The sequence below is a fragment of the Rutidosis leptorrhynchoides genome, chromosome 5 (assembly GCF_046630445.1).
Source record: "Rutidosis leptorrhynchoides isolate AG116_Rl617_1_P2 chromosome 5, CSIRO_AGI_Rlap_v1, whole genome shotgun sequence".
Taxonomy (NCBI): Eukaryota; Viridiplantae; Streptophyta; class Magnoliopsida; order Asterales; family Asteraceae; genus Rutidosis; species Rutidosis leptorrhynchoides.
In genome coordinates, this window is record NC_092337.1 from 301,997,011 (window position 1) to 302,023,936 (window position 26,926).

General features: G+C 31.9%; 1 protein-coding gene across 1 annotated transcript; it reads left to right on the plus strand.

The window, feature by feature from the left end:
• Positions 1–13,656: 13,656 nt before the first annotated feature.
• On the plus strand, positions 13,657–25,635 carry LOC139850659 (sodium/hydrogen exchanger 8). Its single transcript, XM_071840209.1, has 23 exons — positions 13,657–13,911; positions 15,103–15,153; positions 15,256–15,347; positions 15,611–15,688; positions 15,796–15,953; positions 16,088–16,189; positions 16,518–16,635; positions 17,039–17,091; positions 17,166–17,231; positions 18,168–18,212; positions 18,359–18,414; positions 18,530–18,714; positions 19,877–19,924; positions 20,308–20,415; positions 20,557–20,788; positions 20,870–21,172; positions 21,607–21,704; positions 21,826–21,957; positions 22,047–22,265; positions 22,863–23,069; positions 23,744–24,005; positions 24,719–25,014; positions 25,103–25,635. Exons 1-23 carry the CDS (start codon positions 13,695–13,697, stop codon positions 25,448–25,450), a joined length of 3,474 nt encoding a protein of 1,157 aa, XP_071696310.1. The 5' UTR covers positions 13,657–13,694; the 3' UTR covers positions 25,451–25,635.
• The last annotated feature ends 1,291 nt before the right edge of the window (positions 25,636–26,926 follow it).

Here is a 26,926-nt window from a genome sequence, read left to right on the forward strand (position 1 = left end):
ATCCTTTATCTCTATTATTATTATTTTTTTTGTTTCTTTCCTGCTCCCAACTCGTGAACCTGTGTTGACATTTTCTCCATTTTTTATCAACCGATCTCTATTATTACAACATGATTATGTATAATTGCAAATCAAATAAAAAGGAAATCCAATGGGATTAAAGAGCACAGCGATTTTTTTTTTCTTCTTCTCTGCACGCTCCAATTTTTTTTTCTCTTAATTCAATTTCGAATAAAGTTTCAAAATCTAAAAATGCAGAAAGGTTAGAAATCTTTCTTTGAATCTATCTGCAAAATCTCAACTCTCAAATCTTTATATCGATCTTGAATTTTGAAGTCAAAGTTTAGTTTTAAAAAAGTCAACAATTGTTCTTGAGACAAATTCGCGTTCGTGTATATGTTTCTGATCAAATTGACGATTTCAGTAGTTTTTATACATGTTTAGAAAACTATTTCGTGTTATAAACATTATCTATAATGTTATCTATTACGAAATCAATTTTTTTTGTTTTGTTCCAAGAACCGACGCTGCAGTAGGCCTTTAGTATTTTTTTTTTTTTTTTTTATTTTAGAACCCAAATTTTTTTTTTTTTCTGTAATGTTTTGAAGCTTTAAAGGGAACCCCGATTTTTTTTTTTTTTGGTTATTGATGTTTTGTTGAATCCATGAGACTTGTGGAGAAGAAGAGGAATAGAAGAAAAACAGTTTATATATAAAATTTAAATTCGATATTAGTACAGAGAATCAGAATTGGTGGGATGGTCGAGAGTGTTTGCGTGTGAGCATGTGGTCACGAGATCGAGTCCAGAGGACGGTAGTTTTTTTTTGAAACTCTTTTCATATGAGGTAGTTTTCTTTTCTAATTTTATTATTGTTATTATATATTAATTATTATTAGTATTATTATTATTATTGTGATTGTTTTGATTGTTATTGTTATTGTTATTATTAGTATCATACTTGTTATCATATTTGAAAGTATTATAGACATTACTATTATTATTATGATAGGTTTAATAATATTATTATTAGTAATAAACTTATCATTTTAGTATTTTATCATCATTAGGATTATGATTATGATTATCATTATTATTATTATGAAGGAAATAAAAATATATTATTATCATCAATATTAGAATTTGTACCGGTTTATAAATAATAGTATCATCAGTACATTTACAATTAATAATATCATATTTATCAGTATCATCATTAATATTTACTAGTATTATTATGATTATCATTTATCATTTTATAAATATTAGAACCCTTATTATTAACATAAGTATGGTATTAGTATTAATATTATTTTAGAGTTATTATTATTAGTATCATTAACAGTTATCATTTTCATTTTTTTTTTGCTATTAGTATTATCATTATTAATAAAATTATTATTATTATTAGTAAATCATTATTATCTAAATTATTATTTTAACAAATAAATCTTTTGTACACTATATATATACTTATGGTATATACTAGGATTGTATTAATAATTCACATAACAAACTAATAAAATTTCATAAATACAATACTAACCACAAATATATGTATATAAATATATTAATGTCACTATTTATATAAACGTAAATCATTATAGATATATATACATAAAATAGATATATATATATAAAATATAACTTAAAATATAATATAAGTATACGTTTTAAAATAAAGGTTAGAATAAATTCTACAAAACTATAATATATAAATAATACATATTAATAAATGAAATTTTGTAACTTACATTATACGTATTAATATATACACAATTGATATAGGTTCGTGAATCCGAGGCCAACCCTGCATTGTTCAATGACGTCATATGTATTTTTACTACAAAATACAGTATCGTGAGTTTCATTTGCCTTTTTACCCTTTATATTTTTGGGCTGAGAATACATGCGCAACTTTTATAACTGTTTTACGAAATTGACACAAGTACGTGAAACTACATTCTATGGTTGGATTATCGAAGTCGAATATGCCCCTTTTTATTAAGTCTGGTAATCTAAGAATTAGGGAACAGACACCCTAATTGACGCGAATCCTAAAGATAGATCTATCGGGCCCAACAAGCCCCATCCAAAGTACCGGATGTTTTAGTACTTCGAAATTTATATCATGTCCGAAGGAGGATCCCGGAATGATGGGGATATTCTTATATATGCATATTGTTAATGTCGGTTACCAGGTGTTCAATCCATATGAATGATATTTTTGTCTCTATGCATGGGACGTATGTTTATGAGAAATGGAAATCTGAAATCTTGTGGTCTATTAAAATGATGGAAAGGATTGTTTAAGTTAAACTAATGAACTCACCAACCTTTTGGTTGACACTTTAAAGCATGTTTATTCTCAGGTACGAAAGAAATCTTCCGCTGTGTATTTGCTCATTTTATAGATATTACTTGGAGTCATTCATGGCATATTTCAAAAGACGTTGCATTCGAGTCGTCGAGTTCATCAAGATTATTATCAAGTCAATTATAGTTGGATATATTATGAAATGGTATGCATGCCTGTCAACTTTCGATGTAATGAAAGTTTGTCTTTTCAAAAACGAATGCAATGTTTGTAAAATGTATCATATAGAGGTCAAGTACCTCGCGATGTAATCAACTGTTGTGAATCGTTTATAATCGATATGGACTTCGTCCGGATGGATTAGGACGGGTCTTCACAGTTGGTATCAGAGCGGTGGTCTTAGCGAACCAGGTCTTGCATTAGTGAGTCTAACTGACCGTCGTTAGAATGCATTAATGAGTCTGGACTTCGACCGTGTTTGCATGTCAAAAGTTTTGCTTATCATTTAGTATCGAAAAATTATTTGCTTATCATCCTTAAAGTCTAAGACACGTCTTACTGCCTTTATTGCATAGACAGTGTATAGTTAAATTCATATCTTAGCGTATCTGTTATTGTTACCTTTGCCTGACAGCTTCCGTAGATTCCTCCGTAGCTTATGGGATTTTAGTATTATATATGCATATGTAAATTATGTATTGCAGGTTACTAATCTACATCCTATAATCTATTTCTTATCGAAAATCCTTCATCTGATCGTACGAGATGAATCCCTCAACCAGTTCGAGTCCATCAGATTTCGATAGCTATTTCGATAGTTATTCCGACAGCTATTTCGATATGGATTTCCACTCGAGCTCCGAAAGCAGAGTAACCGGAATGAATCGATCAATTAGCCATCATCTATTCTGAATGAATTGGAGATAGGTTCGTAGTCGACTTAATCAATGGAAACGCGAAGAAGGCGATCATTTCCACTAACCAAATTCACCTCTTGACAATGAACCTAAAACGTTTACCGGCGAACCTGTTCGAGACACCATTTTCTCTCTCATTTCCAAAGTATCTCATCACGATCATATACTATCTCAGATTCTAAACCTCATTCATCCGCTCGTCCGAACCGACAATCATCCCGGTGTAATAGAAGAAGTTAACGAACTTCGCGCATAAGTTGTAGTCTTGGAAAATATGGTGCAAAACGTACCAGCTTCATCCAAATCACCGGCACCAACAGTACCACCAACAACCCAAATTTCAATATCACATGCCTCAACATCTCAATCTACACCTCGAGTATAATCATCATTCTACATGACATTCTACATCAGTTATCTTCGTTCGACATGGTGATTATGTAATCTCTAATGTTTTAGAGATTATTTATTCTAGTTCCAACTAAAAACTAAATGAGTTTAATATCATGTTAACTCATTAAATTCATGATTACATTTGAAGAAAATATATATGTATATATGTTTTCATAAAGATTGTAATTAAAAATTCTTTTGTACAAACTGTTAATAATAAAAATATTTTAACGGGTAGGTAATACCCGAGGAATATTTAAATTTCACATTAATAAGTTACACTGTATATTCTTCGAATCTGATTCAACAGTTATTCACTATCCTATTTACAACCACCGGGATACTTATCCATTCACCAAAGAATAACTATTTTCATTCAAATTCAATTTCATATTTGAATTTTGACCTATCAGAATCCAACAAGTGGCATAATGAAGAAATAATGGACACAATAAAAATTGATTAGAAACAGACTAATTAACAATATTAAATTTTATTAAGAAACCACGCTAACAAAATCCTAGCTAACTGTTCCTAGCTAACTGTTAATTCCGTATTACATTTTATTTATCGCAATTTATTTATCGCAATTTATATTCTCGCAATTTTATTTATTGTCATTTAATTTCTGTTATTTACTTTACGCACTTTATTTATCGTCATTTAATTTCTGTTATTTATTTTACGCACTTTAAATATCGGGACACGTATACAAGGTTTTGACATATCATATCGACACATCTATATATATTATTTGGAATCACCATAGACACTCTATATGCAGTAATGATCGAGTTCTCTATACAGGGTTGAGGTTGATTCTATAATAATATATATACTTTGAGTTGTGATCGAGTCTGAGACATGTACACGGGTCACGATACGTATTAATTAATTCAAATATTATATATTAAACTATATATGAATGATTGCACTGTCAACTGTGGACTATCGACTGTGGACTAATAACATTGGACAATTAAAATGAATTAAAATATTGAATATAACATATGAAACTAAACAATTCTTCAAGTTTGCCACTTGATTTCGTCTTAAACCTCATTTGTATCTTCACGATTACATTCTGCGTTCAAACTTTTCATGATTCTTGAAAACACCTCAATCGATAGGATGAATCAACCGCACTTCATCTACGGAAGGAAAGATTTATGCATATAGTTATGCACCTGAGAAACTCTCGGCAATTGAGTAAAAGTTCAACACGTAGCCGCGTCAGATCCTTTGGCATTTATTAACAAAAACAACTTTGCGATCCCTTTTCAAAATTAGCCAATTTTGTCACAGCTCCAACAAGTCAACTTCGACTTTTCGTACGAAACAACCTTATTATAACGTTTATATATACGCGTGCTCTTTTATTGTTACCAGGTAACCTTTCGTATTCCATCATATTACCATCAGCGTTTAATCATCTAAAAACACAATTCTCCTGAAACCACCTCGGATTAATAACCGATGATTCAGATATCATAGCATTAAATGCAGAGGAAACATAAAAATGGTAGATGGTCTAAACGGACAAAAGTTTGATGATAAAGAAAGGAGTGTTAGGAACGCTCGATAGAAAATTGGGTATTGAAAAACAGATTGAGTTACCCATGAAGGAGACCAAGGACAAATACAAGGACCAAATCCTATATTCAAAGGATTCAGGTAATTCTGGATCCGTTGAAATCTTTAGAGAATATCTTGCTCCGAAGTCATGTTAAAATCTTGCGGAAAATCTTTCTCCATCAACCGTCGAACTTAGAAATTCCAAAATATCATCATCAATATCTTTGATATTTCTGAGGATATTTTCATAAATATTCTCGTCCGAAATTATATACCTCTTCGTGCTTCCTGTGTATCAATATATTGGAAACATTCAATAGAAAATATAATACCGAAAAGCAGATTATGCGAAACTATGAAGAAAGCCGTGGATAAATCACAAATAATAAGTTTGACTTCAAAGAATCCAAATAATTCAATGTCTGCTAAAGTCTATAGTGAATAACTTGCTCCTTACTCTAAACCCTTGCAGACAATAGTTTCTATCATCCTCTGATCTTAGATATTCTGAGATATTATCGTACCTTTCATTATAAATATCCTCCATATTTCTGGAGATATTTTTATAACTATTCTTATCTGAAATCATTAATCTTTTCGTGCTATCAGTATTACATCATATAGAAACTGTTAGTTTCTATATTCTGTAAATTTTCAAGCTTAAAATATGAATGTTATTGTAGTAATGATGGGAACTGATGCATGAGTTAGTATAATATAATGACACTTGATCAACGTGATTATATTACAGTAAGTCATGCTGAGTTTCTAAATGAAACGTGATGATTCACAGATCATAACGTCATCATGTGCCATGTTACATAACTCTTTCATCCTACTTAACTCCGTAACAAATCAAGAAAATGTATTCTTGATGGTTCTATCTTCTGTGATGTTGATAAATTTGAAAATAAAATCGTGCTATCACGTTCCTTCATGCTTAGAACATTATAATCATTCGAAACTCTATATCTATAAATTCTAGACCATTATTCGCTTGACTTGAAGTCGGGAAGAGAAAACAAAAGCATAGAGCTTTGAAATATAAGGGAGAATATAAAGTCCGATAACAACACATAAATTACAAACCGTGTATATCAATGTTTATCGCAACATAAAGACACGGGAGAATTAAAAACATTATAATCCTGAGGGCGAAGTAGAAGAAAGCAGATTCCTCTGGTGGAAGTTGGAAAAGGAGAATGATTGTTGCGATAGTAAGGATGAGGACAAGGATCAGAACTGGATTAATCATTTTCAGAATCTTTTGGATGTATGAACTAAGAAAGAAAGTATAAGAATGGTGAGAATAATGGAAAGGAAGAGCTTAATTTATACTGGAAATATCAGACGTAGTAATCGGGGCAGATCACCGTATTTAATTAAAGAGATCTTAATTTCCATAAATCCCGAAGAATCAGATTTTATAGATCTTCAAGATTTTCTTTAAATCCCTTAAATTCCGGAATTCAACCAAGGCAATGTCAAAAGTTAAGACGCGCCTTATTTTCTAAATTCAAACCTGACTACGTCAAAAGTTAAAAACAAATCTTTGTTTCTCATTTCATCCTTTTGTGAATAGCTTCATTCGCACTCTTCGAATAATCGAATTATTTTTATCCATATTACTCAATGATGATAAAACTCAAGTTATCAACTCATATTCGTCAGGAAAACATATTTATTGTTAGCTATGACGACCTCACTCAAATTTCGGGACGAAATTTCTTTAACGGGTAGGTACTGTGATGACCCGGGAATTTCCGACCAAATTTAAACATAATCTTATATGATTCGACTCGATAAGCAAAGTCTATTAAACCGAGTCTCATTATGTTTGAACTATTTCATGATAACATTTGACCTTTAACTATTTCCGACGATTCACGAACCTTTAATTGTAACTAAGAATGTAAATATAAATAATTATATTTAAAACTAATTATATTAGTATTAATGAACTATTAAGTAATTTTGTTATTATAAAAGATAACATTTAATAACTAAAGATTTTCATTTTGAATATATATAGTAAGTATATTGTATATAAATGATTCAAACATATTTTACCAACGTTATCAAAATATTAAATGTACAATGTTATACTTTGTAGTTAATTGTTTAATATACATAATTAATCATCTACTCAACATTTAAAACATGATTTTATATATATGGTAGTATACATATATACATAAATATAACTATATATATATGATTTTATACATAATTATTATATTATGTATATGTAGAAATTTATAATATATCTATGATAAAATAATGTACTATTTTAATAAATATATATAATACTTACATATATAAAAAATTTATATTTTTTCATAATTACATACATAAGTATAATATAATTAGTATGTAAATAAATATTATAATATATTTATATTAAAATGCATAAATATATAATATTCAGTATATGTTACAATACATATTACATAATTATTAAATATTACATAATAATAGATGATATTAATAAATTAAATTTAAATACAAATATAGTTGTTGTAGTAATGTTATTTGTATCGTCAAATATCAATATTTGTATTCATAATATCACTTTATATCATATAAAGATGAAATTGGATGTATAAATTAGATTATTATTACTAATATTATTATTATCGATAAAATATTAATATTATCATAATTAGTATGGTATTATTATTATTATTATTATTATTATCATTTTTACAATTATTATTATCATTAATATTATATTTATCATTATTATTAATTTTATTAATATTATTAGATATTAATAGTATTGTTATTATATATTATTATTATTAATTAAAAAAAAAGTAGGGATCTATATTATACGCGTGACCTCTGTATCCTTTATCTCTATTATTATTATTTTTTTTGTTTCTTTCCTGCTCCCAACTCGTGAACCTGTGTTGACATTTTCTCCATTTTTTATCAACCGATCTCTATTATTACAACATGATTATGTATAATTGCAAATCAAATAAAAAGGAAATCCAATGGGATTAAAGAGCACAGCGATTTTTTTTTTTTCTTCTTCTCTGCACGCTCCAATTTTTTTTTCTCTTAATTCAATTTCGAATAAAGTTTCAAAATCTAAAAATGCAGAAAGGTTAGAAATCTTTCTTTGAATCTATCTGCAAAATCTCAACTCTCAAATCTTTATATCGATCTTGAATTTTGAAGTCAAAGTTTAGTTTAAAAAAAGTCAACAATTGTTCTTGAGACAAATTCGCGTTCGTGTATATGTTTCTGATCAAATTGACGATTCCAGTAGTTTTTATACATGTTTAGAAAACTATTTCGTGTTATAAACATTATCTATAATGTTATCTATTACGAAATCAATTTTTTTTGTTTTGTTCCAAGAACCGACGCTGCAGTAGGCCTTTAGTATTTTTTTTTTTTTTTTTTTATTTTAGAACCCAAATTTTTTTTTTTTCTGTAATGTTTTGAAGCTTTAAAGGGAACCCCGATTTTTTTTTTTTTGGTTATTGATGTTTTGTTGAATCCATGAGACTTGTGGAGAAGAAGAGGAATAGAAGAAAAACAGTTTATATATAAAATTTAAATTCGATATTAGTACAGAGAATCAGAATTGGTGGGATGGTCGAGAGTGTTTGCGTGTGAGCATGTGGTCACGAGATCGAGTCCAGAGGACGGTAGTTTTTTTTTGAAACTCTTTTCATATGAGGTAGTTTTCTTTTCTAATTTTATTATTGTTATTATATATTAATTATTATTAGTATTATTATTATTATTGTGATTGTTTTGATTGTTATTGTTATTGTTATTATTAGTATCATACTTGTTATCATATTTGAAAGTATTATAGACATTACTATTATTATTATGATAGGTTTAATAATATTATTATTAGTAATAAACTTATCATTTTAGTATTTTATCATCATTAGGATTATGATTATGATTATCATTATTATTATTATGAAGGAAATAAAAATATATTATTATCATCAATATTAGAATTTGTACCGGTTTATAAATAATAGTATCATCAGTACATTTACAATTAATAATATCATATTTATCAGTATCATCATTAATATTTACTAGTATTATTATGATTATCATTTATCATTTTATAAATATTAGAACCCTTATTATTAACATAAGTATGGTATTAGTATTAATATTATTTTAGAGTTATTATTATTAGTATCATTAACAGTTATCATTTTTATTTTTTTTTTGCTATTAGTATTATCATTATTAATAAAATTATTATTATTATTAGTAAATCATTATTATCTAAATTATTATTTTAACAAATAAATCTTTTGTACACTATATATATACTTATGGTATATACTAGGATTGTATTAATAATTCACATAACAAACTAATAAAATTTCATAAATACAATACTAACCACAAATATATGTATATAAATATATTAATGTCACTATTTATATAAACGTAAATCATTATAGATATATATACATAAAATAGATATATATATATAAAATATAACTTAAAATATAATATAAGTATACGTTTTAAAATAAAGGTTAGAATAAATTCTACAAAACTATAATATATAAATAATACATATTAATAAATGAAATTTTGTAACTTACATTATACGTATTAATATATACACAATTGATATAGGTTCGTGAATCCGAGGCCAACCCTGCATTGTTCAATGACGTCATATGTATTTTTACTACAAAATACAGTATCGTGAGTTTCATTTGCCTTTTTACCCTTTATATTTTTGGGCTGAGAATACATGCGCAACTTTTATAACTGTTTTACGAAATTGACACAAGTACGTGAAACTACATTCTATGGTTGGATTATCGAAGTCGAATATGCCCCTTTTTATTAAGTCTGGTAATCTAAGAATTAGGGAACAGACACCCTAATTGACGCGAATCCTAAAGATAGATCTATCGGGCCCAACAAGCCCCATCCAAAGTACCGGATGTTTTAGTACTTCGAAATTTATATCATGTCCGAAGGAGGATCCCGGAATGATGGGGATATTCTTATATATGCATATTGTTAATGTCGGTTACCAGGTGTTCAATCCATATGAATGATATTTTTGTCTCTATGCATGGGACGTATGTTTATGAGAAATGGAAATCTGAAATCTTGTGGTCTATTAAAATGATGGAAAGGATTGTTTAAGTTAAACTAATGAACTCACCAACCTTTTGGTTGACACTTTAAAGCATGTTTATTCTCAGGTACGAAAGAAATCTTCCGCTGTGTATTTGCTCATTTTATAGATATTACTTGGAGTCATTCATGGCATATTTCAAAAGACGTTGCATTCGAGTCGTCGAGTTCATCAAGATTATTATCAAGTCAATTATAGTTGGATATATTATGAAATGGTATGCATGCCTGTCAACTTTCGATGTAATGAAAGTTTGTCTTTTCAAAAACGAATGCAATGTTTGTAAAATGTATCATATAGAGGTCAAGTACCTCGCGATGTAATCAACTGTTGTGAATCGTTTATAATCGATATGGACTTCGTCCGGATGGATTAGGACGGGTCTTCACAATACAACCCATGCGTGAAATCTCCACCAAATGCAGCTGAGCAAGCTTTTACCTATAATACGCATATAGGTATACAAACAATTAACATACATTCTCTACGAGAGAATTCGACTCCAACACCCTTTACCAAGGGATTCTATCTAACTCAACAACCCGCCCATTTAGGCACCTAAAAAGGACTTCACCAATTACCACTACGGGTGGTAATTCTAACCCATTCAAACAAGTACTCACAAACACTTAATGCACTTGATCTTGCAAAATCAACCCATAAGTGCAACTCGACCTAAATTGCACTTAACCACTAAAACAAGTCAAGTTCGACCCATAAGCACCATTACTAGTGATTATGTCATAAAATCACCCATTTAACACTTAACACCAATATTTTACTTCCATTGACCAAATTAGGTTTAACTCACTTTGACTTGTCAATTTACACCCAAAGTACCTACAATCACTAACAACTAGTGATTGTATCTCAAAATCATCATTTGACACCAAACTTCAATAACACTAGACCCATTTCAACACAAAACCCATTTTAACCCACATTAGGGTTTTCACCCAAAAATCAAGTCAACACAACACCAAAATCACTAGTACACAAGTGTTCTAAGGTTTAACCAACACATGCAAGACTCAAACTTACAATTTCATCAATCGAAACCCTAAGTCAACCATTTAGGCTTACTTACATGAATCTTACCCAAATCCCCCAAATTTCACAATAAATGGGTTTATAACACTAACTAACACAAACCCTAACTCAAACAAGAATCAAACACTACAATTCGGATTAGGGTTTACCTCAAGCACCAAAACGAGCTCTAGTAGCTAGAAACACCAACAAGCACCAAGAACCACTCCAAATTTGGGCAAAAATCACCACCTTCATCACCATTTGAAGCTTCCTCTCTCTAGAACTCTCCTCTCTCTCTCTCTAAGATGGGATGAGAGAGTTGTGGATGTGAAAGTGATCCAAAAGTGGATCTAAAACTGATATTATGGCCTCACATCCGTTCTCAAGTGAAAAGACACAAATACCCCTTCTTATTGAAATTCCAACAGCTGGCCCGTCAGACCATTTGGACGGCGTCCAAAATGGCTGGACGGCGTCCCATCTTTCTTTGGTGGACGGCGTCCCAAAGTCTGGAAGGCGTCCCACTGAACTGAGACTAAAACTGAAACAGCAACTTCTTTCAGGGACTGAAATTGTCTGAGTCTGATTCTGATGTAAATTCTGAAAATGCATAAGTGTTAGGTAGACTTTTAGTGGCGCTTTCTGATGTACACATTTACTGACACTTTCAGGAACATTTTCAGATGCACAAAATTCAGGATCTTACATTTCATTGGCTTGCAACTTGATGCATTCAATAGCTTCGTGTTTTGTCCTAAATACAATTTACTCTTTGTCACATCCAACACCTGTTTTTCTTGCTGCCTTAATTCCATTAACTTCCTCTTTCTGTCCCCTTAAATTTTGATGATGCGCATAACTGCACAAGCGCTATGCACACATCACACATGGGAAGCATGTGGTTACAGGTGCTATTTAATGGGTAAATTACTAGCGTAAGGCGAATAGAAAAAAACAACCTAAGGCAGGTTGCAGCTGGAATAACCATCAGCACGCGAATAACACGGCGCGAACTCGACGGGCGCATAAAAGAACAAGTATAAGCTGAATAAGACAGAGAGCATTATGAATGGCCGACAGGATCCCCACAACGTACGAATAACCGAAACTGGTAGGACATCACGATGCAGCAGGACATCACTATCATCATCTTCATTTTGTTCGTTTTCGATGCTATTCTCAACATAACAGTCACTATCATCATCCAAACTTAAAACTACCTTATTAGTCTCAACAGGATTCAAAGTATTGTCCAACTTGGGTTCTTCCTTTTCAATAAACAAACTTATTTCCCTATTTAAACCAACATGTTGCTTTAATTTGATAACGCCAGTTTCACTCCCTAATGGTTCTAATCCATAATCTAAATTTGTATCAAGTATACAAAAATGGTAATACATCCTAGTATTGCAATTAATCATAACCAAGATCCTCCACCATTTTAGTTACCTCATTAACAGAAAATGTATCACCTGCAACTAAGTCGAAATACGTAATCTTACCATTCACATAATCCCTACATGGAGTATTATTGAAATGCCCACCATGATGTAATTTAATTGTAAACAGTCCAGGATATTATTTGTAAACAAAATAACAATATATATGACCGACTTCAATGTAGCAGTAGAAGAACGATATGGATGATCGAGTTCAGTGTAACTGTAGAAGCAGGAAAAAAAAACATGAAGAACAAGAAATCTTACCATAAATATTGTTGACATCAAAGTCGTTTAATTCGTTTCGCATAGTATATAACCTTGTATCCGTTGTTCTTACAGTTTGTATGAATGCTCGAGTGCAATTGTAGATGGGAAAATCAAACGTCCAAAAACTACTCATGTGAGGGATTAACCCCAAAGTATAAACGGACGTTATCAGCTAGTATCAATCACGTAACTTAATCAAAATGTAGGTATCAACTCTGAAAAATAAAAAGTTTAGGTGTTGTCATGTATTTTAAAAAAAACTACGAGTACTAATGGCTTAATTTTTCCTAATGATAAATAAATACATTGCAGACTTTAATCACGCCAAGTAACTCCACTCTTCCAAAATAATATATCCTGATTTTGTCCTGTTCGATCGGAATAAGGTATCTGATCGAGACCACTGCTAATTCAGTTCATTATATATCACTCAGTAAAATATATATATAATATAAATAAAAAAAAATTAATTTAAATAATTAAAAATTAAATTAAATAATTAAAATTATATTTAACCTATTTATATTTATATTTATATATCTAATACTACTCATTGATTGATAATTGTGATCTAATTCTCAGAATCAAAGCCTCAAAGGCAATGTCATCAGTGGAGTGGTCAAACGTGATACTAGTATCAGCATCAGAGGATGAAGAAGCTGCTTCTGCTGCTAGTGATTCATCGAATCCTACAAGCGCGGTGTTATTCGTAGGGATCTCATTAGTGTTAGGAATCGCATCAAGACATTTACTTCGAGGAACTCGAGTTCCGTACACAGTCGCTTTGCTAATTCTCGGCATCGCTATGGGTTCATTAGGTCACACTTTTCACCTTCCTTTACTTTATTTCAATTTTATTGTAATTTTAATTTCTCAGTTTACCTGAATCTTGTCTATAGATGTTGAATTCTCAAGTCCTTGTAAAGTTGTAGATAGAGTAGTAGTATATAAGTGAATCTCATGTGAAGCAATTTCAACTGAATTATAATAAAGTGTAAAAGTTGATCTACTTTAGTTTAAAAATTGAGTACAGTAGGTGTCTATTGAGTTTATCATTTGGAGGAATCAAATCAAAGCATGATTAATTAATATGTATTTTATTGAATAATACTTTAGAATAAGAATCTTTTCAAGGCAAAAAGAGTCTGCATTTAAGAATAATGCTGCTAATACTCAAAGCATGATCATCTTCTTCATTATTACATTATTAAGCTCAGTAAATTAGTGGCAATAGAGTTTACTAATCACTTTTACTGCATTTAAGTTATTTATTTATTTTTTTTTAATTATAATTTCTGCTCAAGGAAATGACCCCTGTATTTCAGATATTTTTACAAGTGAACAAATGAAGTGGTTTAAATAGGTCGAAGCTTGTGAGCTCAGATGTAACTGTCTGTGAGCATATAGTAGCTAACATTGTGCAATGCCAGTAAATTTTATGTTGTGTATGTACAGACTTGTTTTGAGTATATTAGTATAATTTTTTTTTTATTCAATAAAGAAGCTATATTTACAGGTTACAAAAATGTGTTTTCAGTATTGATTAAACTACAATAAGCTTTGTTAAGACAAATCTCTCATTCCCTTATAAGTGATTCTGTTTTACTATTTTACGAATCTTATATTGGGTATATATTTCATTAAAGAGGTCATGGTTCAAACATTATTGAGATAGGCTTTATACACATCACTTAACGATGATATACTCACACTGTTGAGATGTTACATATTCAATTAAGATAGAAAAGATTGTTGAGTACACTACATCGTGTGATATCTCAACTCAAGGTACAAGTAAATAGATATATGATTTCTGGACTGAATACGTATACACCCGATATTTAAATTTGGTCTAGATATGAACCAAATAAGATATCATGTGGGAGTTTTAGTTTTAGGGTACTTCCATAAAATACAAACGTATATAAAAGCTTCTTTTTAAATTGCTAAAATTATTTGATTATAGTAATTGTGTTCTTTTCTTAAGTCAAAAGATATTTATTCTGCAGAATATGGAACAAGCCATCGGTTAGGAAAGGTTGGTGATGGAATCAGGATATGTAAGTAAAATCAACTTCATTACTTATGATGAATTACAGATTCAGTGCATCTTTTTTTTTTTTTTGGCACATCTTTTAGTCACAAATATGTTTAATATGCAGGGGCAAATATTGATCCTGATCTTCTGTTAGCTGTTTTTCTTCCCGCTCTTCTTTTTGAAAGTTCATTTTCAATGGAGGTGCATCAAATTAAGGTTAGTTCTATACTTTGGTTACTATTGAGAGCTATATTGATACTCATTATCAGGTATCAGCATTTTAAGCATATTTTTTTTTTTTTTTGGTCTCCACATGTGCTGACTGGAATTCATTGATTATGTGATCAAACATTAGATTCTCTTTTTATTACAACCGTGTTTGGATTTTAAAATATCAAGGTAGTTTTGTTATGATGTATTGCTATAAAGGTAAGACTGTTGTTTTATCATAAAAAAATGTCACCTTTATGTCTTTGCAGAAATGTATAGCACAAATGATAATTCTTGCTGGGCCTGGGGTTTTAATATCCACATTCATTCTTGGTGCAGCCTTGAAGGTATACTTGCATACTTTATTTTGGAATTTATTTTATTTTTTATTTTATTTTTGTTTATGATGTAAACGTTTAATTCTTTCCAACAATATTTGAACACATAACTGCAGTTAATTTTTCCATATGACTGGAACTGGAAAACATCGTTGCTGCTTGGAGGACTTTTAAGTGCTACCGATCCTGTTGCTGTTGTAGCTTTATTAAAAGAGCTTGGTGCTAGCAAAAAATTAAGTACCATTATTGAAGGAGAATCATTAATGAATGATGGGTATATGTTAAATATTAAATATTAAATATTTTTGTTTCTCGTTCTAGAATCTCATGAAATAAAAGTTCCTATGATGTGTAATTAAGATTAAGATTTATTTATTCACAATCACAAGCTGCATTATTTATGTTCAGGACGGCAATCGTTGTGTATACACTTTTTTTCCGAATGGTAACTGGATCAACCTTCAGCTGGGGGAGTATCATTAAGTTCTTAGCAACGGTATCACTTGGAGCGTAAGTGTTCTTTTATTAAATCTGTAACATCTTGGTCAGGGCCAGATATTGGGGCGTGCAAGGTGTGCGGTCGCACAGGGCCCAACATCTGTAGGGGCCCAAAAAAAATTAGCCTAACATTATATACCTAGGTTCATTTGTTAATACAATCGTTATTTTAATTGATCTTAGTACTTTTGACTTTATTAGTATTATTGAACTTATTATTTTTTTTGAAAAAATTTCGTATATAAAGGGCACATTTTTGGTTAAACAGGGCCCATAAATTTAACAGGACGACCCTGATCTTGGTTATAGTTTGTTTGATAAAGTTATTTGTTTGGTCCAGTGTAGGAATTGGTATTGCATTCGGTCTGGCGTCTTATTTATGGCTTGGGTTTATTTTCAATGATACAGTGATTGAAATTACGTTGACTCTTGCTGTGAGCTACCTTGCTTATTACACGGTATGTTATCTCTTAAACTCACAAAGCTACATATAATTCTGTTATACTTTTCATGGTAGCAAATTTCATTATTTTGCAAAGTTGGATACCTAAATTTGTAAGAAATGAATGTTACTTCACATCCTATAATTCAATTGCACTAAATTTAAATAGGCTTGCAGCAATTTTCACGCATGTCTTTAGTTGCTAGTATGTTGATAGATAATCTTGTATCATGATTTCATATCCTTGGATCTCATAGTGCTTTCTTAAAGGTAATGAAGACCTAGGATGAATATATGGCTTTAGAAAGTATTTTTTATTTGTTTTGAGTGAGGGGTATGGTTTTATTACGTTAGAAATAACATTTGATTTCTATATATACATGTTCTTTATGTTAATTTACATATTTCTCTTGTGATAGTCTCAAGAAGGTGCTGATATTTCTGGAGTATTAACAGTGATGACGTTGGGAATGTAAGTTGAATTTCATCAACAGTCCTCCATATAGTGAATGTATACTAATTTGAATAAGGAAAAATTTTGAACAGGTTTTATGCTGCTGTTGCTAGAACTGCTTTCAAAGGTGAAGGACAACAAAGCTTGCATCATTTTTGGTATTTTTTTTATCTGTTTGTTTTGTTTTGAAAATAGGAATGAACTCTAATCTCAAAGGATGTCACAGGGTCTAAATAGTCGAATATTTATCCTTTTTAATGATTTCATTAAAGCAGGGGTAACAGATGTCATCTTTTAAACCTTCAGTATATTTTAAGAATTTTACTTGTCTTTTTAGCGGTTTTAAAAGGTTACACAATTTTATGATAAATAAAGTTTGGTAAACTCTTGTATTTCGTCATCTTTATTTGAATTGAAAAAAATAAAGAAAGTAGTACGGAGTACTAGCAAACAAAAAAATAAAGAAAGTAGTAACCGAACTTTGTATTTTTACATAAACCATCTGCTTCAGCCGACTTGCTAAATATATTAGTATGCATTTTTTTTTTTTATCTACAGAGAATGTTTTTATTTACATATCAAGATATGGGGACCTCGAACTATGATTATTAAAATAGAGGATAGTTCTAGGTGTCTTTCATGTTACTAACCATTTTGCAATTGCGTATATCAGTCTTCCTTTATAAAGTTATAGTTATAGTTATAGTTATACCTTGCCACACATCTGTCTAAAGGCCTTGTAAAAAGATTCTTAAAAATTGAACACATTTTAGGATGACCACTGAAATCATGTAATAATGAAGTGACTCCCATCTATTAGCAATATACAAATGTTACTTATTTTAAACTATTATTATCAATTATCAATTTATCAATACTACTTAAAGCACAAGTAGTATAACTGTCCAATATACCCAGGTATAGGTATCACCTCTGCAGCACTTAAATTATTAAAAACTGGAATCAATAGCTTATGGGTCAATACCCCGTATACTTGTTCTAGTTGTTAAGTCACATTTATCGTATTCTTTCAACGTGCATGAGTGCAAATTCTTTGTAATACTCTTTAAGGCCATTCCCGTGTTGAACTGCAGGGAAATGGTAGCATATATCGCTAATACACTAATCTTCATCTTGAGGTATGCGTTCTCGGAATAAAAACTTCATGTTTAACATTATTTTGATATGAAAGATAAGGGGAAAATGCTATGGTTCTTATTATCCTTTGTGTGTAGTGCTTGAACTATTAAAAATAAATAAATCATTTAATTTTTGTGTGCGTCAGTGGAGTAGTCATAGCTGAAGGTATACTTGGAGGTGACAGCATTCTCAAACATGAAGGTAAACACTTCTTACATTTTCTTCTCATTTCTTTATCTTCTTTTGTTAATAAATGTTAATAAATGATTTACATATATTGCATTGGCATGGAAATAAATGATTATGTGTGACACAGAAAGTGCTTGGGGCTACCTTATCCTCCTTTACGTTTTGCTACAACTTTCGCGGGCCATAGTAGTTGGATCATTATATCCATTTCTGCGTTATTTTGGTTATGGCTTGGATTGGAAAGAAGCTACTGTACTTATCTGGTCTGGTCTAAGAGGTGCTGTTGCATTGTCACTTTCTCTGTCGGTTAAGGCAAGTTATCCTTTTATATATGTAGAAGAAGTTTAAGAAATGCATATATCTGAACCCTGAAATTGCTCCTTAATTTATAAATTTATTAATGTTTATGTTCCTTGCGAACTTTCCCAATACCATGTTCGTAAATTTTGTTTTGTAATGGTTCTTAAAACATGGACCTTTTTGATTAAGTTACGATACTTAGTTGCTATAGGATAGGAATGTGTCTAGCACTCTAATGTTTTTTTTTAAGGAAGCTGTTTTTGTTCCTATTCTTATTCATACACGCAGTAGGACTTCATATGAAAGTTCTCACAAGTTGTTTATCATAATGGTTTTTAAAACGTATACAACAACAACAACAACAACAACAACAACAACAAAACCCAATACCACCTGAGTGGTGTATGGGGGAGGTGAGATGTAGACAATCCTTCCCCTACCCGAGAATAAAAACGGGTCATTTCACCACCCAGAAAAGTAGAGAAAGTCATCCCTGTCTTTCTTCGACGGATAAAGAGATTGCTTCCGAGTGGACCTCCGGCCAAAAAGTAGGAAATTTGTTTTTTTTAAATAAAAACTAAGAAATAGTAGGGAAAAAAAAATAGTAAGGATAAAAATAAAAATAAAAAAGAAAATAAAAATAAAAATAAAAATAAAAAAGAAAATAAAAATGAAAATAAAATAAAGACGCCATGAAAATGGTAGAATCAGATTTTCATGGGTTTAAAAGTCTGCCTGAAATTCAATTTAAAACGTATACTTTTTACTTAAATTACGATCCTTAGTTGCTACAGGATAGGAATGTGTCTAGAACTTAACGCTTTTTTAAAGGAAACTGTTTTCGTTCCTATTTATATTCGTGCACACAGTAGGATATGTGGTTCCAGTCACCTATACATCTTATTTCCTGCTTCAGGTATTCTTGCTCTGCACAAAATATTATTTAAGCCATACTTGTAAACGTCGCTAGGCAGGATCTTGTTGGGACTAGTCGGCCGTTGACCAACTTTGACTGATTTTAACCCGTTGACCAGCGACTTTGACAGACTTGGGCTTAGTCGGAACGAACTGGGCCCCAAATCCGACTAGTCAGCCAACTTTTTCAACCCTAATTTATGCTTCAACATCTTTGATGTTTTATTGTACTAATTAATACCTTGTATTTTATTTTCAGCAATCAAGTGACACATCAGTGTACATTACTCGCGAAACAGGGACTCTGGTACTCCCTTTTAGAATTTTGCATATCTACATTGTTATATCACCACATCCTACATGTTACATTTGATCCTTTGGAAATAAAGTGTGTATGGAGAGATTTATGAATGAGCTAAATTAAATACTTTCCCCGTCCCAAATTATAGGTGTCTATCGTCCTCTAGGCAAACAACTCAGTTTGAGGAACGATCAGTTATTAGTTATTACACTTTTTAATGGCCAAATGTCCATTATACCTTTACAAAGTACACATTTTTCTGATGCATTTTTGAAAATGAGTAGCTAAAGGTAGAATGGAATATTCTTTTTAGATCAAACCAAAATAAAAGGTGGACTTTTATCTTAGGTTGAATGGAGCATCATCAGATTCTTTGTTTCTTTGTGCAGTTTGTATTCTTCACGGGTGGAATTGTGTTTCTTACTCTCATTGTAAATGGATCAACTACTCAATTTCTTTTACGGATGCTAGGTATGGATAAGCTATCGTCGGCGAAGGTATGCTGTATATACTATGCATGAGGACATTGTTATGTGCCCTACAAGTGCAAATATACTCTTCTAGTAAATTGTTTCATGTAATCTTCTATCATGTTACTCTTGCTGTATATATCTATATATTTTCATCTTTTTTTGTAGAGACGTATACTTGAGTACACAAAATATGAAATGATGAGCAAAGCATTGGGGGCTTTTGGTGATCTTGTAGATGATGAGGAACTAGGACCTGCTGATTGGCCTACTGTAAAGAAATACATCACATGTTTGCATGACATTGAAGGAGAACGCACCCATCCTCATGATACATCAGATAATGATAACAATGTTGAAAACATGCATCTATCTGATATACGTATACGCTTTTTAAATGGTAAACAACTTCATTCATATAACATATGTTACATGTCTTTCTGTAATCTCTTTCTAAATGGTTAAGTCTTTTTAATGTTAGGTGTGCAAGCTGCTTATTGGGTGATGTTGGAGGAAGGAAGGATCACCCAAGCAACAGCAAACATTTTAATGCAATCAGTAGATGGAGCACTTGATCTGGTTTCGTCTGAACCGTTATGTGATTGGAATGGGTTGAAAGCGAATGTTCATTTTCCTAATTATTATAAGTTCCTACAAACAAGTAGATTTCCCCGCAAGCTTGTAACCTACTTCACAGTTGAAAGATTGGAAATGGGATGTTATATATCTGCTGCCTTTCTCCGTGCCCATAGGATTGCACGACAACAACTACATGACTTCATTGGTATTCACTCTTGACATTGGAAGTTAATATGTTGCTCAAATATGATTTCTTATAAAAAAATATGTATATGTAATATACCTGGCAAACGGGTCGAGATGGGTCGGGTTGGGTCAAAGATCAAATGGGTTTGACCCAAACGCACGTTGAAAAACGCGCCTCGAAATCGCATGTCGAAATCAAATCTTTTGAAGTAAACCCATTTGGACCCATTTGTGTCTTCAAGTAATTTTCTATTATGTGATTTTGGACCCATTTGGGTCTTGAAGCAATTTTTTGATATTATGTGCTTGGACCCATTGGGTCTTCAACCAATGGACCCATTTTTGAAGCTTTGGGTCTTGTTTGCCAGGTCATTATGTATGTATGTGTGTGTATATCATCATATAGTTGGGATAAGATAAAAAGGGTTTATAAGATACAAAATCGTACTGCAGGTGATAGTGAAATTGCTTTGGCAATAATTAACGAGAGTGAGACGGAAGGAGAGGAAGCAAAATCGTTCCTGGAAGATGTTCGTGTTACATTTCCACAGGTTAGTAAAAAGAACACGTTTTGTGATATTCTACATTTATGAACTTGTTCCTGCGTCGAATGTTCTTGAGAAAGAATACATTACGTTAACTTTTTTGGGTACATTGATGATGATGTTTTAGGTTTTACGTGTTTTGAAAACAAGGCAAGTGACATATTCGGTGCTCAATCATCTAATTGAATACGTTCAAGATCTTGAGAAGTCTGGATTACTAGAGGAAAAGGAATTGGTTCATCTTCATGATGATGTTCAGGTATTCGTCCTCACAAATATGTCTGTCATTTTGCCTTTAGTGGATTTAAGGTCTAAGAAAGTTATTAAGTTATTTATATTATAATACAGACTGACTTGAAGAAGCTTCTACGCAATCCTCCTTTGGTCAAGATTCCAAAAGCACACGATCTGATTAGCGCCAATCCTCTGTTGGGCGCACTTCCGTCATCTGTGCGTGACCAAATTGTGGGGTCCACAAAGGAGACAATGAAACTACGTGGTGTTGCCCTTTATAAGGAGGGATCCAAACCAAATGGCTTTTGGCTCATTTCTAATGGTGTGGTGAAGGTAAAGATTGATGTGCGGTATTTACTAACACATTTGTAAGAAACATGTGCCAATTAAGTATTACTCCTAGTTAGTATGTGATAAAAGGTAGCAAACGCGAAGTTAGGTAACTGGTAGTTTAGCATGTGTCAACATGATAAGTTTTGCTACTTGTTGAAATGGGGTTCGTTTACCAGAAAAACTTTAAGTTTAATGTGTTTATGAATAGTTAGGACTGCTAATATGATAAAAGAATAAGCTATATGATCCCAGTAACTACTTATCTCTTTTGAGTAGTTAAGATTATTTGGAGGTAATAAGTATTAGAAGTATACCGTGAACATATTTCGACGCATTTGACCCGTTCAGTTTGAGCTATTTAAAAAAAAAAAAAAAAAAAAAAAAAAAAAAAAAACTCAAATCAACCAACTTTGGCCCATTTTCACTTTCAGCCAATGTTACATGTTCTTATATGAGCATAATTTGTTGGTTTTACTTTTACTACTTGACCCATTGAAGGCAAACCATAATCTGAATTGACCCATTCATATGTTAATGGTTTGAAATTTCCACCTCTATTATATAACCAAATAACATGTTCTCTATTTTGTCTGACAGTGGACAAGCCAAAGAATAAGAAACAAGCACTCGTTGCATCCAACATTTGCACATGGAAGTACTTTGGGGTTATACGAAGTGCTGATTGGAAAACCTTACTTATGTGACATTGTTACTGATTCTGTCGTGCTCGGCTTCTTCATTGAAGCCGAAAAGATACTCAACGTACTTGGAACTGATCATGCAGTTGAAGATTTCTTATGGCAGGTAATGTGAAAATCTAACTTACTATGTTTGGATAACATGCACATAGCAACAACCAAATACATTTTCTGATTTGTCTTTTGGAATTGTATCTCTTGTATTAGCAATAATCAGTTCATTCATGTTTGGATAAAATGATTATGCATGAAACCAAATAATCATTTTTTTTACTAGAGTTTCTTAAAAGCTATACAAGCTGCAACAATGATTAATGGGTAAAAAATTAGCTATCGCCCTTTCTTATACCTAATATATGCTACATTTACTCCCATCTCACTAGCATTATTGCAGAACATTACTCGGCGAGTACTTGATTTTTGCAAGGCGGGCAAGTACTTGGCCAGTCTTGGTCAAAAGCGGTCAAAGTTGGTCAAAATTTGGTCTCAAAAGATTACTCGGGAAATTGGCCAAAACTCGGGATTACTCGAACAATCGGTCGAAATGGTCAAAACCTGGTCAAAGTCAAACTTAGTCAACATACGTGTACTCCCTTAAAAATTCCGGACCGAGTACTCCTCGAGTAGCGATTTTTGCAACCTTGCTCTCTAGCTGCATCTCCTTTTTTTGAGAAGAACGTCCATTTTTGGTCAATTTAAAAGTAAAATTTTTATAACAAAACGGGAATAAAAGCTGTGACATGAGCAATAACTCACAATTGAACCTTATTTTGGTTACAGGAAAGCTCAATTATACTCTCAAAATTGTTGCTTCCTCATATATTTGAGAAAATGACAATGCATGAGTTGAGGACCCTCGTGGCAGAAAGATCCACGATGAGCACCTATTTAAGTGGAGAAAGTTTTGAAGTACCTCAAAATATGATTGGTTTTGTATTAGAAGGTTTCGTGAAACCACAGGGTACGTTAGAACTTATCACTGCACCAGCTGCTTTATTTGCTTCATATGCTGACCGCAGTTTCCGAACATCAGAAATAGCAGGTAATCTACACTCTATTTGTAACATTTACATTTTTGGAATTAGTTTAATCCCATTATTGACCTTACTATTATCAAGGTTGCAAAACTCCCAACTAGGGAGTACTCGGATGTTGACCAAGTTTGACTTGCACCGACTTTTACCGAGTTTTGACTTAGGCGCTGTTTTTTTTTTTTTTTTTAAGATGCTTTTGTCTGAAGATCTGCGGACCACGTTGTAAAAAAAGATGTGACCTGAAGGTCTGTATGCTGAATATTAAAGACTGTTTGTTTTTATGTTTGCAAAATAACTTAATCATGTCTGCAACATTTAGAAGCACATTTCTAAGTCTGCGAGGTTATAGACAGAATAAGACATTATTTTATCATATGTATTCAGAAAAACAAATAGTCTGCAGTAAAAACGTCTGCATGCACGCATACATAACACATAATAAGATCTGCAAACTGAAAAACAAACGACACCTTAGTTTTGATCAATTTTGACCAATCTTCTATGTAATCCCGAGTTTTGACCGATAATTTTCCGAGTTATCTCGAGTTTTGACCAAGTTTGACCAAGTACTTTCCAAGTTGCAAAAATACTCCCCGAGTAATTTCAATTTCTGCAACACTGACTAATATAGTGCTGTATATTATATATTTTCAATCATTGAAACAATATAAATGGCTGATTAGTTTAATGTTTTTGGTTTGTTGATGATGATGATGATAAGGTGCAAGCTTTTCTCATCATGCATCATCATACATAGTTGAGACAAGGGCAAGGGTGATCATGTTTGACATGGCTGGATTTGAAGCTAATAGAACCCTTCAAAGGAGGACTTCTTCATTGATATCACATGGTGGTGATAACCCTACAAGATCCCCAACCCGAGAACATAGCGGGCTAATGAGTTGGCCCGAACGCCATTTTAGATCTAAACAAAATCTTGAACATCCCAACAATGTTGATCAACCTGGTAACAATTTTTCTGCCCGGGCAAAGCAACTAAGCATGTATGGCAGCATGGTACGTCTTTCTTTTTAGATGTATTCTTCATTTTTAAGTAGTTAATTTTCTCACTTAAAAAGCTGACTGCATTTATTTGATTAATCAGATATCTAATGAAAGACAAAGCTTCCGTACGTCTCCAAATGGACGACCAAAGCCACTGACATCTCCAAATGGACAACCAAAGCCACCGAGGAAGCCATCTCATAGCAGATCTTATCCAAGGGTCCCAACCATAGAGACCCGCCGGCTCATTTCGGTGAAATCGGAAGGGTCTACAACAGTGAGAAAGAGTATGAACGTGGGAAGTGAAAATCAAGTGGGCCCACGTGAAACCTCAGACGCAATTGAAACTCGTGAAATGGATTACTCGAGCGAAGAGTCTGGTGGTGAAGATGAACATATTGTCAGAATCGATTCTCCAAGTACACTCTCATTCCCTCGAGCGCCCTAAGCTCGAATTAGCTATCTTGGTATTATTATTCTTTATTGGTACTTATATATAATAATACCACACAAATAGCTTTTGTCTCATGTATGCTTTTTTGGATAATGTTGTATAATAAAATACGTATTTGTAGTGTGGTATAAGCTAAAAGCATATATAATAATAATTATATAATATAATTGGCAGTGTTATACATGAAATTTGTAGCTTTTGTGGTGTTATATCTGTGTGTAGAACATAATCCCTATAATAATCCTATATGGTATATTGCTCCCTGTATCCAAAAACACTTGATGTATATATATTAACGTGTATAAAGCTTTTCAGGGGCATTCTTTCTTTTACCGTGAACATCGTATATTACTTCTACACACTACTCCCTCCGTCTCATTTCTATTGTCTAGTATTTCATTTTAGGATGTCTCAAATTAATTGTTCACTTCCATAAATGAAAAAGAATAATGTGATAAAATTCCTTTGTGCCCCTACTTTTTATATATAAGACAAAAATATAAGTAAAAAGTAAGAGGTAAGATTGGAAAGTTAACAAAAAAGTACAAGTACTTTTTCTTAAACTGTGTGTTTTTTGTCTGGAGACAATAGATTTTGGACGAAGGGAGTATACATTAGTAGTGTAATGTCACAGTTTTTGTTCAGCCCTCATATACCATACTGATATGCTGTGGAAGGGGCACTCCCAAATATACAATTACGATCGAATTATGCATGCTTGCTTGTATAAAACCGTGTTGTCCCACGAAAATGAACAGCAGCATGTTGTGACTTCTTCAAATCTATTATTTGTTGTTCATCCAAATAAGCATCTGTCGGAATCTGAGTAGAATACTGCATTATAAATGATCTTTCAAGCTACCAATAATTTGAGACAGCAAGTCTCCATGAGGATTAACATAATTTGCATACCCATATTGAATCAAGCACCCATAAACCTTTTATTCAGTCCCAATTGTAAAAAAGTACTTTGTGAACCTTCGGCGGATCCATGAAATTTTTTTTTCTTACGGTGTAAAAAAATTAAAATTTGGGAAAACAAGTAAACAGAAGCAAAATGTCACTTTTTAACATATGAATTCATCAAACGTCGAACTTTAACACATGAATACATTGGAAAAATTTTGGATCACCGGGGGCGGCCGACCCCGATTGACCCTTAACAGGTCCGCCGATAACTCTCTAAGTACGAACCGTGAGCCAAAAAATGCTGCTCGAAGTATACAAGAAAATTCAACGATAGAACAATACAAGTCGAAGATGCATATCCGATGTATTCGAGAGGAGATACTGGAATTAGCATTTATGTATGAAATGTCACACCTGACAATCCAAAGTTGTGAATAATGTACGATTGTCACATCAATGTAAAGATTAGCTGTTCATGAGTAGTGATATTTCCAACAATGTATTTGATATATCCACTCATTTATGCATTGATAGATTGTAAATGCATAAAGTGAGTGGATT